The 16,050-nt window shown below is 54.8% G+C and overlaps 1 protein-coding gene across 1 annotated transcript in view; it reads left to right on the top strand.

Annotated features, from left to right (window-relative positions):
- The window catches only part of ADGRD1 (adhesion G protein-coupled receptor D1), an 80,616-nt gene that overhangs the window by 30,758 nt on the left and 33,808 nt on the right, over window positions 1-16,050 (top strand). The window contains exon 14 of the mRNA XM_075534617.1: window positions 164-305. Coding sequence (XP_075390732.1) covers window positions 164-305 — 142 coding nt within the window. The remainder of the gene's footprint in view (window positions 1-163; window positions 306-16,050) is intronic.

Genomic DNA, 16,050 nt, shown 5'->3' with positions numbered 1-16,050 from the left:
GCAGGCCCTGCAGAATAGAATTCCACGCCCTGGTGCCCGCCCGCCTGCCCACAGTGGCCTTGACCTAGGGGTCTTCACACCAGCATCTGGCATCCCCACAGGCTCCCAGAGAGCCCTGCCCTCAGGTCTCCGTCCCTGACACTAGTTCTCCCTGGGTCCCCAGGATCACAGAGGCAGCCAAGCACAGGGGTTGCCTGCTGTCAGCTGCCAGCCTCCTCATCTCCCTGGACACGTCCCCAAAACCTGCTCTGGCCCACAGCCTGTTGGAGTCACCACTGGTCACCGTCCACCTCAAGCACATGCTGGTGAGTTGTTCCGTCATATCAGGGCTCCGGCTCTCTCTGACCGAGTGGACAGGGCAGCTTCGGAGCAGGCCGCCAGGAACGAGTGACCGTTGTGATAAACGGAGCCACGCGCACTTTAGGAGGTTGCCCAGCACACGGTCGAGCCACATTCACCCTGTGCTGTGGTGTAGTACAGGAGCTAACCCAGAGATCGGCGGTTCAAACCCACCAGCGCTCTGTGGGAGAAAGATGAGGCCGTCTGCTCCCGCAAAGATGTACAGCCTCAGAAATCTGTTTGGGCAGTTCCCTCCTGTCCTGCACGGTCCCTGTGAGGTGGAACCCACTGCTCAGCACTGGGTTAGGTTAGGTTTCCCCTCTCTGGTAGAAGGAGGCTTGGCGGTGGAGCAGTGAAGTACTCAGCAGATAACGGAAAAGTCAGGGTTTGGAACCACCATTGTTCCCGGGAAGCAGACGCGGCCTCCTGCTCCCGTAAAGATGGAGCCTCAGAAACCCTCGGGGGCAGCTTGGCTCTGTGCTGCAGGGCCACTGTGAGCCGTGGCGGTGGCGGGCTGTCTGTGACGTGTGCAGTAAAGCAGCGCTGTGGTTGTGGAGTGGCCTGGAGTCTGCTCCCACTCACGGTGACGCTGCGCACCGCAGCACGCAGCACCGCCGTCCTGCGCCATCCTCACGATTGTTATGCGTGAGCCCAGCCAGCGCCATCTCCTCCTCCCGGGACTGGTCTCCTCGTGTCTTACGTTAGTGAGGCCAAGTCTCGACCTCCCAGCCTGTCCCGGTGCATTCTGGCTGTACTTCCCTCAAGACAGACGGGCTGATTCGTGGGCAGCGCACAGTACTTCCAGGGCTCTCCACGTGCCGATTCTTCTTCGACCCCCTTATTCCCCGCCTAGCTAGCCCCCATGCAGCGCAGGAATGGCGGGAGGAGACCGTGTGACCCTGAGTGAAAATGAGCAGAACTGGGGCAGAGACGCCCGCTGTTGGAGGAGCCTTCTGCTGATAAAGCTCCGAGTGTGGGGAGTGCAGGGAGGGAGGTGGCCGTAGGCTGCATCACAGCTTGTGCCCAGCACTGCTTTGGCCTCTCTGGAATTGTCTTTTGTCTTCGTTGTTACTGAACTCAGTGGCAAAGGCTCCTGATGGCCAGTCTTCTGAGGTCGGGCCTGGCTTTCACGCACGTGTGCTCAGGCACCTCTCTTACTTTCATGCACGCACTGTGCCGCTGGCGGGGACATCGGCTGCACCTCTCTCCCTCGTTATCTCGCACAATAGCCATTAGCAACGTGGAGGAATGTGTTCTGTCCACGAGCAGGTTGCTGAAAAGCTGGGGTGAGCGGTGGCTGCCTGGCTGTGTGTGGCATGTGCAGGCTGTCCCCAGCAAGCTCCATTCCTACCACTGATCTCCGCTGCCCTGCCTTCCCAGATCCTGCTGCCTCAGCCCCACCCAGGGCATGATTTACATGTGAACAAATGGGGTTTGGGGACCTGAAGGATTTCTCTCGGAAGTTGGTGAAGGGTCAGGCTGGTTCTGGGAGCCCTAATAAGACATCTCCAGCCACGGTTTCTGCTTCCTTCTCCCCACCCCGTTGCACCATCCTTGGGGGCAGGCCACTGCGAAGGGCTTCAAAGAGCTCCCGGGAGACTAGAGTGCAAGGTAAATGGGACTTTTTGTTGCAGAAACTTTCTGAAGCACCCTTGTCCATGTGTGGAATGACGCCCTGGTCCCCCACCTCTTAGCATGCCCCTGGCTTGGGCCCTGCTCCCACAGGGTCGGTGGTCACCACAGGAGGTGGTGGGAACTTACGGAATAGCTCACACAGATGAGTCCATGTCTACCTTTCTGACTGGGCCGCTCGTCCCCATCAGGGACTGTGAATGAGAAGAAAGGCTTGGATGCAGTAGGAGGGAGCTGGGGAGGAGAGAGACAGACAGAGTCTCGGGTGTGGTGGACGCATGACAGAGTATTCCCTAGAGATGACTGGGTAAACACAGGACCCCTGTGCTTACCTTGTGTACCAGACCCCTGATACCTACTTTGTGTACCGGACCCCTGACACTGGCTCTACAACACTGGGTGCCCAACATGCCCCCCAACAATGTCCAGAACTCCTGACACTGCCCCCACACATGCCATGGAACTCCTGACGCTGTCCCCTACCTGCCACAGTTCACTGGTCCCCCGACACTGGCTCCCTGACCCTGTCCCCCACACCCACCAGAGTGACTGAGGAGAGCACCTAGCTGCCCTGTGCTCCCTCAGCCTCACTCCCAAGTCTGCCTTTAGTATCCGCATTCAGCTCCTTTCTGAATGTAAAGAAGGTGAGCAGGCCATGCAGTGCTAACCTTAGAGATATGGTGACCATCCAGATGGTCTGATGGAGTCCAGAGTCAGCTACCCCAGAGCCGCAGAAGGCGGGGACAACTCTGAGTGGGTCTGGGAGCAGGTGTGGGGAGGGGGCAGCTGAGTGCCCAGCTGCTGTCCAGTTGACCTGACCCATGATGACCCTGTGTCCACAGCCACCAGCGGGCCGGAGATGGCCAGGCCTCTCTCCCAAGGGGCCTCAGGGTGGATGCCAAGCATGTTCACAGCGTCTCCCACTGGGTGTGGACGTCCTTTGTCAGCTCTCCAGCCCTGCCCCCTGCAGGAAGGGGATGGCGGCTTCAATGACTAAGAGAGGTGGACAGCAGCTTTGGGTGGCTGAGGAGGTGGCCAGTGGCTTTGGCGGCATTTCCAGCCAGGGACCCTCTTGGGGGGCAGTGTCAACTGGGTTTCCTGGGACACTTCTCCCGGGGGGATGCCCGCCCTCCAGGCCTGCGGGTGCACAGCACTCTGCCGGGCAGGGGCCGGTGACAAGCATTCCTCTGGCCATCAGTGCCGGCCGATGTGTTGGCTGTGAGCCCTGGGACAAGCCGGCCTTCTGGAACACACGCAGTTCTAACTGTAGGCTGGGCCCGGTGTGGAAGGACGCCCTAACCCCCATGTGCCTCGCCCCTGCCCCGTTCCTGCATTCTTCGAGGAGAGGCAAGCAAGGTGCTAGTCAGCATGGAAACCAGAGAAGAGGCAGCACCGTGGGTGACTGCTGCTGCTGCAGCTATTTTTAACCAGGCCTCTCCCCTCCCTCCCAGGGAGGGTAGCAATTATGGCCTGCCCGCCTGGCACTCCGGGGCTTTGGGGTTTTTCTGTTGAAGCCACTTTTACATTCGGAGGCGGTTTTGCGCCAACATGCTCTTCTGAGTGAAACGGACTGTCTGGTGAGGAGTGTGCTCTGTGGCAGCCCCACTGGCGCTGAGTCGGGGTAGGAGTGGGGCATGTGGCAGGGGAGGTGGGGGGGCACACCTTGCCCCCTGTTAGGGAGGTGGCAGGACAGAGCTGCAGCCACCATACCCTGCGTGGTGATGGGGGAGAGGTGCTGTGGGGCCGAGATGCTGGGGGATGGGAGGTCTCCAGGAGACAGTGGGCACCCTCATTAGCCTGCTGCTGCCATTGCACTGCCGTGCCACGAGAGACCACTGTTGGAGGCGCGTCTGCACAGCTCGGCCACTGAGTGATTGGTGGCCAGCGGGAGGGTCCTGCCGGCCTGGGCCTTTGCCAGGGCTCTCACTGTCAGCCATGAGCAGATTGGACCCCGTGCTGTGGCCCTCTGATTTCCCTGGGTGGGGCCTGTCTCCGACCCCCTGGGGGGGGCAGGTATCTGTGCACAGTAGATACTGATCTCTCCCCGACTCTGGAGGGCAGAGGTTCACATTCACAATGTCTACAGGTCCAGGCTCTCTCAGTGGACTCTAGACCACAGGTTCCCCAACTTGATTCTCCTCCTGCCCCATTTTCAGGAAACAAACCAACAAAAAAAAAAAATTACTCGGTGCCTCCCTGGCCCATGAAAACGTTTATGCTCTGACCCATCATCCAGGGTAAAGTGTAGGTGTCTCAGCACTGCCCCCCAGAGGTATCACCCACTCTGGGACACACTGGGCTAAGTGGACATCTTCCCTCACCCTCTCAGCCCTGCCTTGGTCCCTCTCGGCCTCTCTCATCTCATGGCCACTTCCTGCTGCTCATTGCTTTCTATGTCGCTCTTGTGTAAGGACACCACTCCAACGGGGGCGGGGAGGCCCTTTGGGGTCCAGGCGACTCTTAACCTAACCAATAGGTAGCATCTGCAAAGACCCAATATCCAAACAAGGTCCCATTGGTCAGGGGGCTAGGCTCGAGCATGCCTGCTTTGGGGCCACAATTTGATCTCTAACAGAGCCACGTCCCCGGGACTGGTACTTGCCTGTGCAGGTGGGGTTGTGGGTCGGTGAGTGAAGCAGAGGTCTCCAGAGCGAGCCTGCTCCTGGCTGACTCCCTAGTGGCCGGGGTCACTGCACGCCAAGCCTGGGGACACCCGTTCACTCCTTGACTGGCACCACATCTGGGCCCTGTGTGGTCACAGCTCTTTGCAGGAAAGTTGAGCCACGGGGGTGACCTTGGTTCCAGGCTGGAAGGATGTCCAAGGGAACATGGCTGTGAGAGGACAGAGGCAGAGGCAGAGGCTGGGGGATGGGGGTGTGACCACCTTGGGACAGTGTGAATGGGATTTCCCAGAGCCTCAGAAGGAAGCCACTCGGCCAACACTGGCCCCAGGTCTTGAGGGGGACAGTGTATGAGCTTTGTTTGGGGCACCAACTGTCACAGGGCTCCGTCCAGGGAGGGCCCTCTTGCAGCCCGTCCTGTGGCTGTCCTGGGACACAGAGGTGTCACTGTGAGCTGAAGGAAGGCCTGGCCAACAGGGAGCCCTGATGTGCAGAAGATAGTCTTTCGTGGGTTTGAACCAGCAGCCTCTGGGAAGGGTGGGGTTGTGGAGGTGGATTGACAGAGAGAGTGTGAGTGGCCCGGACTTGGGGTATGTGCAAAGAGGCTGGGCCCAGCCCTCCCCAGCTGGCCCAGAGCCCATGACGCCGAGGGCAGTCATCCACTCCCTCTGATCATAGGTTGTTGATCCAGCTACTTTTTATAGTTCCCATCGCAGCGGGCCCTCGGGGAAGCCAGCGTGTGCTTGTGAGCAGGGCCTGCTCAGATGTCGGCTCAGCTCCTGCACCACGTTGCCACCCACCAGGAGCCTGGCGTCCCCTGTCTGTTGTCCTGGGCTAGGTCTGCCCTGGCAGCCTGGGCCACAGGCCCTTCTTCTTCCTCAGTCATCCTGCTGAGAAGACCTCAAGCCCTGGGGGTGAGGGACAGGGTGGCACCCCCACTGCTGACTGGGAGGTTGGGGTGTGAATCCACCCAGAGCACCATGGGAGGCAGGCAGGTGCTCTCCCACTCCAGAATCAACCACCAGGTGACCAGGTGGTAACTGGCACGGAGACATCAGCACCAGAGGACAGAGAGGAGGAGGATGAGGAAGGGGTGGTGGGAAGCAGTAAAACTGGAGCACAAAAACTGTGTGGTCCAGTGAGCAGTGAAGGCCCCAGCCCACCCCATGCTAATGTGTGGTAGTCCCTCCAGGCTCAGTGTAAAGAAAATGAGAACCCTCACACCTGGGCCAAGGGGTAGCAGCCTGGTAAATGAGTAAAGTAGTGAAATTGTCAAGGATTTTGTCTTGTTTGACTCCACACTCACTGCCCATGAACGCTGCGGTCAAGAGATTAAGTGAAGTGTTACATTGGGTAAATGTGCTGGACAAGACCTCTTTGCAGTATTGAAAACCAAGGACACTATTTGAGGACTGAGGTGCATCTGACCCAAGTCATGGTATGTTCAGTGGCCTCACATGCATGTGAAAGTTGGACGTAGAAGAAGGAGGACAAAGAAGAATTGATGTAGCTGAATGATGATGCTGGCAAAGACTATTGACAGAGCTGTAGACTAGCAAAAGAACGAACACATCGTCTTGGAAGAAGTACAGCCAGAGTGCTTCTTGGAGGCAAGGATGGCAAAACTGACTCACGGACTTTGGACTTGTCAGGAGAGCCCAGTCCCTGGAGAAGGTCCTCATGCTTGGTAAAGTGGAGGACCAGTGAGAGAGAGGAAGACCCTCAGTGAGACGGACTGGCACGGTGGCTGCAGCGATGGCTCACGCATAGGGACAATTGTGAGGGTGGCGCCAGACCGGGTGGTGTTTTGTTCTGTTGTCTGTGCTGTAGCAATGAGTTGGAACCCAGTTGATAGCCCCTAACAAGAAGCCCCTGGGCTGGGTATGAAGCAGGCATCCAGGGGCTGTGCAGTGTGCAGGGGAGAAAACCTGGGGAAGGTGAACCAGGCATCTGGCTGGCAGGACGAGCTTTGAGGGTAGAACAAGAGTCTGAACCACATCACCCGATAGGATGGGTCACGCCTCTCTGTGGTCAGTAAGGACCTGGACGTTGGAGGTGGGAGCAGCAGGAGATACAATAGCAGAAGGTCCAAGTCAAGGGAGACGATTGTTTGTGGCTCACAGATGTTGCCCTGGGTGGTCCAGGAAATGTCTTTCCTGTATTGGCTTGGTCATGTTCCGGTGAGACTCGGGACAAGAATGCTTGATCGGAAAAAGATTTGGCACATAGATTGAACACATGGTGTTTTAGGAGTCAGTGTGGGAAGTAGAGATCCAGAGTTTCCCAGCTGGCCACACTCGTTCATTCCCCAGTGCCAGCCCCGTGTGTCACCCACTCCCTGCCCTGTAGGTCAAGAAGGCAAGCATCATGACGATCACCATCAACACCACTACCACCCCCATCCTCATCACCACCCCCCACCCCCATCCTCATCACCACCTCACCACCGTCACCACCACCACCACCACCACCACCACCACCACCACCACCACCACACTGCTCAGGATGGTCTGGTGGCATTTGAAGCCAGCAAATGTTGTTGAGCCAACCAGGTTGCTAGCCCTAAAATTTGACTGATGGTTTTCCAGTCCAAATTTCCAAGGCTAATACCCCATTCTGCTGCTCCAAATGTTCCCTGCCTAAAATGCGTCACACGAGTGCTCAAGTTCTATTTCAAATCAAATAACGAGAGCAGCCCAAGTGGGGTGACGCCATCCAAGGGTTTCTCGTGGTTGTTCCTTGTGGCCTACCGACCCTCTCGCACTCTGCATACAGGTCGGAGCACCTTCGCTGTCTCCCGGGGACACAAACTGGAAAGTCTCAGCAACAACCGTAATGCTCCGGGTTACCAGACCTGCGGCACAGCAGCGGGCACTTGGCTTCCTAAAGCTTCCTCACCACTTCTCAGCCAATAGGGCATGCTTCAAAGACACAGGGGCAATCTCTTTCCTCAGCTGGCAGAGGCGAGGGATCTGAGCTCATAGGCGCACGGGCTCCAGCTTCAGAAGACCCTTCCAAACTCTTACTCCCCTTGCCCTCTGCACTCGGGTAAAGCAATGGTTTCGGCTGGGTCCTCGGTGGCATAGAGGGTTACTTGGGCTGCTGACTGCAAGGTCAGCGTTCAAACCCACCAGCTGCTCCTAGGGAGAAAGATGAGGCTGTCTGCTCGGGTACAGCTTTACCTCCTCGGAGGGAGGCTGTACGTCAGAATTGGTTCTATGACAGGGAGCTTGTTTCCTTTTGGTTGGTTGGGGCGCCCTGTGACTTGGCAACAGGGACACCATCTCCACAGCTCTGATCTGAGCATGTCCAGAGGTCACATGGGACCCTCTCAAAAATAAAATTTTCTTACCATGTTTTTCACTCTATGTATTACTGTGATTTGGGTGAGAGTTTACAGAGCAAATTGGTTTCCATTCAACAATTCATATACATCTGATCGTGGACACTGATTACCATATCCCCACCAAATCACAGCGCTCTTCCATGCCTCCTTCTTCCTCATCATTCCCGTCTTCTGGGCTTTCTCCCCGGCCAGCACTGCCCCTTGGGTCTTGAATAGTTGCTGTGAGCCCTGCTGCTGTTACTGCCGGCCGCTTGTAGGTACTTTGGAAACTGAGCCATGAGGGTCAGCCCAGGTCCAGGTTTGCAAGGTGTCCCACAGTCACCCGTCTATCAGACCAGTGAGCCCGTGCTTTTATGCGATTTTGAATTTCGTGTCACATTCCCCCCACTGGCTCTGGGACTTCCTACTGTGATCCCTTTCTGAGCAGTTACTGTGCTGGCGGGCCACCATCTAGTTCTTCTGAGCTCAGGGTCATGGCACTGGGGTGTATGGGATCCCTTTAGCTCAGTGGTTCTCAACCTTTCTAATGCCGCGACCCTTCAATACAAGTCCTCATGGGGTGGTCACCCCCCACCATAAAATTATTTTTGTTGCTGTTTCATCACTGTAATTTTGCTACTGTTCTGAATCAGGCGACCCCTGTGAAAGGGTCATTTGACCCCAAAGGGGGTCACGACCCACAGGTTGAGAACCACTGCTGGAGTTGATGACAAAGGACAGGCTCGGTAGAGAAGGGGCGTGCACAGCAGCAGGGCTGATGGAGATTACTACCCACCTTGCCAACAGGAAAGACCAGGTGGGCGAGCCCAACAGCAAGAGAGTCTCAGAAACCCTCTGCACCGAGTCAGCCCTACTTGATGGCCTAGGATCTAGGCCCTACCAGGGGTCCTCAAACTACGGCCCGCGGGCCACATGCGGTCCACCGAGGACATTTATCCCACCCACCAGGTGTTTTTGCACCGTTTGTTTTTTTACTTTGAAATAAGATATGTGCAGTGTGCATAGGAATTTGTTCATAGTTTAAAAAAAAAAAAACTATAGTCTGGCTCTCCAACGGGTCTGAGAGACGTGAACTGGTCCCCTGTTTAAAAAGTTTGAGGACCCCTGCGGGCCTAGACAATAGCCTTAGCATGCGCCACGTGCCCTGGGGAAGACCACGCCATCTGCTCTTTGGCGGTGGAACAGCCTCTAAATGTCAAGTCAAACAAATTGATTGATAGCATATTTCAGTCCTATAGAGCCTTGATTGCTCTACAGTTACTGAGAGGTACAACTGCAGACCCCTCTTTCTCCCTGTGGCTCTGTCAGTTTCTGCTTCCCGTATACTGTAAGCTCTGTAATGAGGGATATTAAAAACTCAAAAACCCGTTGCTGTGGAGTCAGTGCTGACTCATAGCAACCCTGTAGGACAAGGAGGAATGATCTGTTTCCTAGGCCGGAACTCTTCACAAGAGTCTCCTCTTTCTCCCAAGGAGCTGCCGGTGGTTCCAAACTGTTGAACTGGCAGTGGGCCGTCCAGCGTGAAATCCACTGTGCCACCAAGACTCCTTGTCCTGAGTGGTATACTCTCAGGATTGCTATGTCCTCTTGAGGAATCTATCCTTTTGCTACTACGAAATGCACGTCTTCATCCTCCATAGTGCCCTTTGCGCTGACATTTACCATGATAGCTTTGTGGCCATGCCAGCTCAATCTGCTGGGGCTGCCATGGCATACCCACTTAGATCCTTTTTTATTTCTATCCTGCTGGCTTAGTGATTACAACACTTTACTGCTAACCAAAAGGTCATCGGTTCAAACCCACCAGCTGCGCTGAGGGAGCAAGATGAGGCTGTCTGCTCCCATAAAGACCTCCAGCCTTGGGAATCCCAGGTAGCCGTTTGATGCTGTCCCGCGGGATCTCTGGGCATTGTGATTGATGGGAGAGCATGGTGGGTGTGGTCACTTGTGGTTATTTGGTGTGGGTTCCAGGAAGGCAGCCTTTAAGTGGGTTTTGCTTTTTTATCCAATGTTATACTCCCTGCCTTTTAATTGTGCAGTGTTTAGAGTACGTCTAATTAATGTGATTCGTGATGGGGTTGAGTGCAAATCTAGTTTTGCTGATTGCTTTCTTTTTGCCTCATTGGCTCCTTGTTCTCATTGTCCCATTTTCCTGCCTCCCTTTGGATTAATGAAGCATGTGTGTGTGTGTGTGTGTGTGTGTGTGTGTGTGTACTTGTTAGCTCCTTTATGTACTTGTTGTGTTGGGTCTAGAGGTCGCTGTCCCTCATTGCCTGATGCCCCATGTCATCAGGGCATGGACTCATCTTCCCTTTAGCAGTCAGTCAGTACTGTTGCTGTCATTCCATCCTGTAGAGAGGGCTCAGCTCCCCTCCTGTTCCACAGTGCACCTCTGTTCTGTTTCTGATGCAGGAAGAGGTCTGTCTGCATTCCGGGGCTGGCCATGTCTTTTTGGTTTGGGGAGTTAGATTTACTTAATTTTAATTGCATTTCATTGGTTCCCAAGAAAGTCATGAGACTTTGAAATAGAGCACACAGGAGAGCGGCTACCTACAGTGGTGTGCTGGACACTCTCTGGGTCACCTGACCTAGTGGACATGTCCCCTCACGTCTCTGCACTGTTCCACAGCGTGCCTGGCTGCTCACAGATCCTGTGCAGTTCTGATGGTCCTCGCCCAGGGAGATGGGGGTTCTGTCTGCACGAGGCCCCAGGGCTGTGCGCTCTGTGGCTCTGGTGAGTTTTGCCTGTTTGGTGTTTGTGCAACCCACTGACGACCGTGTGACTGTGAGTGTGTGTGCGTGTGATGCTGTGAGTGAGCATGTGTAAGTGTGCGAGTGCATGGGTGTGTGCATGCCTAGATGAGTGTGAGTCTGTGAGTGTGTGAGTGTGTGAGTGTGTAGGCACATGGGAGGGTGGGAGTGAGTGAATGTGAGTGAGTGTGCCCGTGCGTGGTTCTCAAGACTCCCCTTTGAAGTCACTGTCACGTGGAGCCGAGTGCGGTTCTGCGCTCCCTCACTCTGGACCTTCTGCTTGTAATCCGTAACCAGCCTTTGATGAGCGGGAGGGAACCTGGAGAGAAAGGCTGTGTAGAGTCTCCGTGGGCATCAGAAGAGAGGGTTTTACTGCAGCAGGCACACAGGTGGCAGACACTTACTGTCTCAGCTATCAGCGCGTACCCAGCTTAGTGACACAAATGATGTCCCTCTTGTTCTCTCATTGCCCTTGTCCCTGCCCCACGTTTTCCATCTCTTGTAGCAGAAGCCCCAGGTCCCCAGGCAGTGCGGACCTCCTACCCTGCCTGTCCCTTCCTCCTGCCTGCCCCATGGTCGTCATAGCAACCCAACAGGACGACTGCTCCACGAAGCCCCCAGGACTGAGCTCAGACAGAAGAGATGGCTTTGTCTCTTTTACTGAGGGCCTGGTGGGGGAGGACTCCCTGCCTTTCCGAGCACTGCTGAGCACTTACTCGCTGCACCACCCAGACCAAAACCTAACTTGCTGCCATCGAGTTGACTCACAGCAACCCCAGAGGTTTCCAAGACAGACGCTAACTCTTTATGGGAATAGAGAGCCCCAGTTTCTCCCTTGCAGCAGCTGGTGGTTTCAAACTGCTGGCTTAGTGGCTCACAGCCCACATGCCTGACCACCACACCACGGGCTCCATCCTGCACCTCCAGGGCTCCTTAAATAAAGACTCCTCAAACCACACCCACTGCCATCCAGCCACTGCCAACTCAGAGACAATGGAGCACAAACGAGAGCTGCACCTGTGGCCTTCTGAGGCTGGAACTCTGGGCGGGAGTAGAAAGCCTCATCTTTCTCCCAAAGAGCGGCTCGTAGGTTTGAACCCATGTCTCCTTAGGTGACCGAGGAGCACTTTGACCTCCTCCCCTGACCTTGATGCCTGCCTACTCCCGAGGCCTCACACTGTGGGGCCAGACACCACTGTCCATCCTTGTATGGCTGCCCACACTGTCACCGCCCAGCATATTCCCTGTCCCCAGGCTCCGACCACGCTGTGCCGCCCCCCCTCCCTCCCTGAGCCCCAGAACTTCCGTTTCCTTCGATGGCCCAGAGATGCGCTGCCCATGTGCCCAGGGAAACCAGGGATAAGCCACTTCTTGGTCCTTGCAAGTAAGAACGTGGGGATTTTGTATGTGTGCGTCAGACCAAGAGGAGGCAGGCTAACCAGGTCGTGCCTGACACACACCAGGGGAAACAAAGGAGGCACACCCATCACCCTGCAAACCCGTGTGCCCCCAGGATTCCCTGCCATGTGTGCCCTGAGGCCCCCAGGGTGCACACACACCCCCTCCCCCAGCTCTGCAGCCTCGGGTTCCTGCGGAGGGAAAGTGGATCCTGTCTGATGAGGTTCCCAGGTTCTCAGGAGGGAGGGAGCTCACTCAGGCTGAGCAAGAGCAGACCAGACCTTTGTGATTCTGATAGAGGAGAGGCTTCACATGGCCTCCTGCGGGCAGAGTGGGGGCACCGTAATTGGGATTTCCTGATTACCAGCAACCCCCTGCAGCTGCCGTGGTCTTGGCTCCAGCTCTGTTGAGCCTTTTGCATTGTGAGAACATTTTTCTTCCAGTTAAGCATTGCTGACACACACAGAGGCGGCAGTGTTACCTCGTTTTGATTGTAAACGCTTTTTTTTTTTCCTTTTCCCTTCCCAGACAGACATTAGAGATTGCAATTCTATCTATAAACAGGGAGAGTGGTGTTCCGGGCTGTGGGCAAGCCTCCTAGCCCGGGCACCTGTGAGGCTGATGAATACAGGAATACGGGCCGGCTCGGGTGTAGGGGGTGGGGCAAGGGGGAGCAGACCCCGGCTGAGGTCATCTCCTTGTTTCACAGCTGTGCCTCAGGGCAGCCCCGCCTGCTTGCACACTGTAGGACGGGTTGTTGGGGTTGGTGTTGTGGGGCCAGCCAGGTGGTTCCACCCCAGAGCAAGCCCATATAGGGATTCTGAGACTTTGTAAATCAGGAGGGACAGACTGCTTCATCTTTCGCCTCCCGCAGAGCGATCGGTGGGTTTGAACCACTGCCTTTGTGGTTAGCAGTCCGCTGCCTAACCTACAGTGCCACCATGGCTCCTTACATTCTCCTGTAAACCAAATTCCTGGCCATCAGATCACTCATAATAGACAGAGTAGAGCTTCCCCTGTGGGTTTCCGAGGCGGTCAGCTCTTCCGGGGAGTAGAGAGCCTCATCTCTGTCCTCAGCAGACTTCCAGCCTGGGAGCGCCACAGGGAGCCGCTGTGAGTCGGAATGAGTGGTGGTGGTTTTGCAGGTTTGGTTTGGGGTAGTTTGTGTGACGGCCACCACAGCCTGCATACCCGACTGGCTCACCTACTAAAAGATTCCCATCCTGTTCCTCCTCCTGCTTGCCCCCCAACTCCAGGCAACCCCGCACCTGTCCTCAGTCTCTTTCATTCTGCCATGTGGAGGGTGGCGCGTGTATCAGCTCAGCTGGGCACGTGACCTCTTCTTCACTTGGCTTTTCTCTCTCAGCACGGCAGCCGGGGCACCTTCAGAGCAGCTCACGGTGCGTGCATCCAGGGCAGGCCTTCTTGACCAGCACCGGGCAGCGTCGTGTGTGCGCGCGTGTGCGTAGTGTACAGGCCGCCGTGGTCTAGCCGTGGTGGGACCCTTTGGTGGCTTCCATTCTCGAGTATCACACATAAATGCCTATGAATAATTGCGTGCAGGTGTCTGTATATCGTTGCTGTCAGTTGCTGTGGAGTCGGTTTCAACTCATAGCGATCCTGCGTGCCACAGAATCAAGCTCCACCCGGTCCCGCGCCAGCCTCACTGTGGTTACGCTGGAGCCCACTGTTGCAGGCACTGTGCCAGTCCGTCTCTTTGGTGGCCTTCCTCTCTCTGATGACCCTCCACTTGACCAAGCACGGTGTCCTTCTCCAGGCACTGGTCTCTCCTGACAACACATCCAAAGTGCCAGAGACAAAGTACTCCTGTCCTTGCATCTAAGGAGCCTGCTGGTGCACTGCTCCCAAGGCGCAGCTCTGTTAGCTCGTCTGGCCACCCACGGGTTCCAACACCACCCATTTCCTTTGACTTTCCTTCTCCCGTGCCCAACTGCCACATGCGTATGAGGCCGTTGAAAGGCCCGTGGTTTTGTATGGACATAAGTGTATCTCTCTCTGGGATGCTTGCCTAGGGGTACAGTTGCTGGGCCAGGTGGGAAGTATACTTAATATTTTATGAAACTCAATGTATTTTACAGAGTAGTACCATTCCACCAGCGATGTATACTCAATGTATTTTACAGAGTAGTACCATTCCACCAGCGATGTATACACAACATATATAATGTATCCAGTTTCTCCCAGCCCTGACCAGCATCCGGAGTTTATTTATTTTATTTCTCCTCACTGTGGTCTTGATTCCATTTCCAAAGGCTGGCGGTAGGCATTGAAGCGTGTCAGGAGCGTGTTTGCCATCCTTACATCCTCCTACCTTGCAGCCCTGGACACAGTTCTGCGTCTGGTATTTCACCGGCCCACTTTGAGTCATATTTCACATCCGGCGTGAGGTTCGGGCTCAGGAACAGTGATCCACCTCTTCGTCTGTGTCTGTCCAGTCATTCAGGCACCTTTGTCCAGAAGTCTGTCCTGCTCGCCAGGGAATTATCCCGGCCTTTGTCCGAGATCCGCAGGCTTTGCCTGTGTGGGGCTGCTTCTCTGTCTCTGACGTGTTTGATTCCTTGTGTGTCTGCCCCTCTGCCATGCCACGTGACTCCTGAAAGAACTTCCTGCCGCTTCATCTCAGGGACAGTCATTCCCACCGCGCTCCTCATTGTCTTCTCAAATGCTTTCCGCTTATCTGGTCCCTGCGCCTCTCTGTATAAATCCTGCCGTAACCTTGTCTGTGTGAAAAGAACCTGCTTAGACTGTCACAGGAGCTGAGTGTTCCACATGTGGGGGAATTGATGTCTCCGATGTGACTGTAATTGTGAACACTTCTCTCTGTAAACATGTGTACATTATCTTGTATATCTCCCTCTAGCCTTGCTTTTCTCTCAGATATATAGATACATATACATATATATATTCATATTTTCTCCCTGGTGTGTGTATGCATATATATGTATATATCAGGTACACATCAATCTATCTCTGTATCTCTCTCTGATATATGTCTCTATATAGAGACATATATCAGAGAGACATAGAAATAGATATATACATACCATATATCAGATATCTATCTATTTATATACTAGAGAGACATACCAGAGATATATACACATATACAGGAGCCCTGGTGGTGTAGTGGTTCTGTGTTGGGCTGGGATCCATATGGTTGAGAGTTCGAAACCAGCAACAGCTCTGAAGAAGAAAGATTGGGCTTTCTACTCCCATAAGCAGCTACAGTCTTGGAAACCCACAGGGTAGGGGTCATTATGAATTGGCCCTGACTCAGTGGCAATAAACTTGGTTTTTAAAATATGTATCTCGGTATGGTAAATGTATTCTGGGATGCACATACATATTAGTATACATACATCGCTCTGGCATGCATCTATGTGGTTTGTATATGCCTGTGTCTGGTGCATCTCCGTGTATTCAGACCTCCTGAATCTCCTTCATCAGCATTGTTCGGGGGCTATCAGCTTTCGGATCCCGCATGCTTGCTGTGAGAGTTTTGTCAGGATCTCATGTTCCGAATGACTGCAAAGACCACCTTTCTGTTTTCGGTGCCCACAGCCCATTGCCAGCAGTAGTTAAGGACACAGCTGGTGTTTGCTCATGCACCTCGTGCCCTGTGACTGCCCCTGTGCCTCGTAGTCATGGTGAGCTGTGTCTTTGTAGAGCCCACGAGACAGAGGTCCCCCACCAAAGACCATGCCACGGGCAAGTAGAGACGGCTTCCTTCTTTCTGGTCAGCCTGCGTGCCTCTCCTTTCTTCTCAGGACCTCCCTGGGCAGAGTGGGGGGAGCTGGTCTGTGTGTGTGTGTGTGTGTGTGTGTGTGTGTGTGTGTGTGTGTGTGTGTGTAGTCAGCGGCAGCTTTCTGTGGACAGTCTCTTAAGTTCACCACATTCCCCGCTAGGCTTCGAGTTTCAGTTTTGTTTTAATCACCAATGAGC

The sequence above is a fragment of the Tenrec ecaudatus genome, chromosome 16, assembly GCF_050624435.1.
Source record: "Tenrec ecaudatus isolate mTenEca1 chromosome 16, mTenEca1.hap1, whole genome shotgun sequence".
NCBI classification, from domain to species: Eukaryota; Metazoa; Chordata; class Mammalia; order Afrosoricida; family Tenrecidae; genus Tenrec; species Tenrec ecaudatus.
This window is presented reverse-complemented; position numbering and strand designations above follow the sequence as displayed.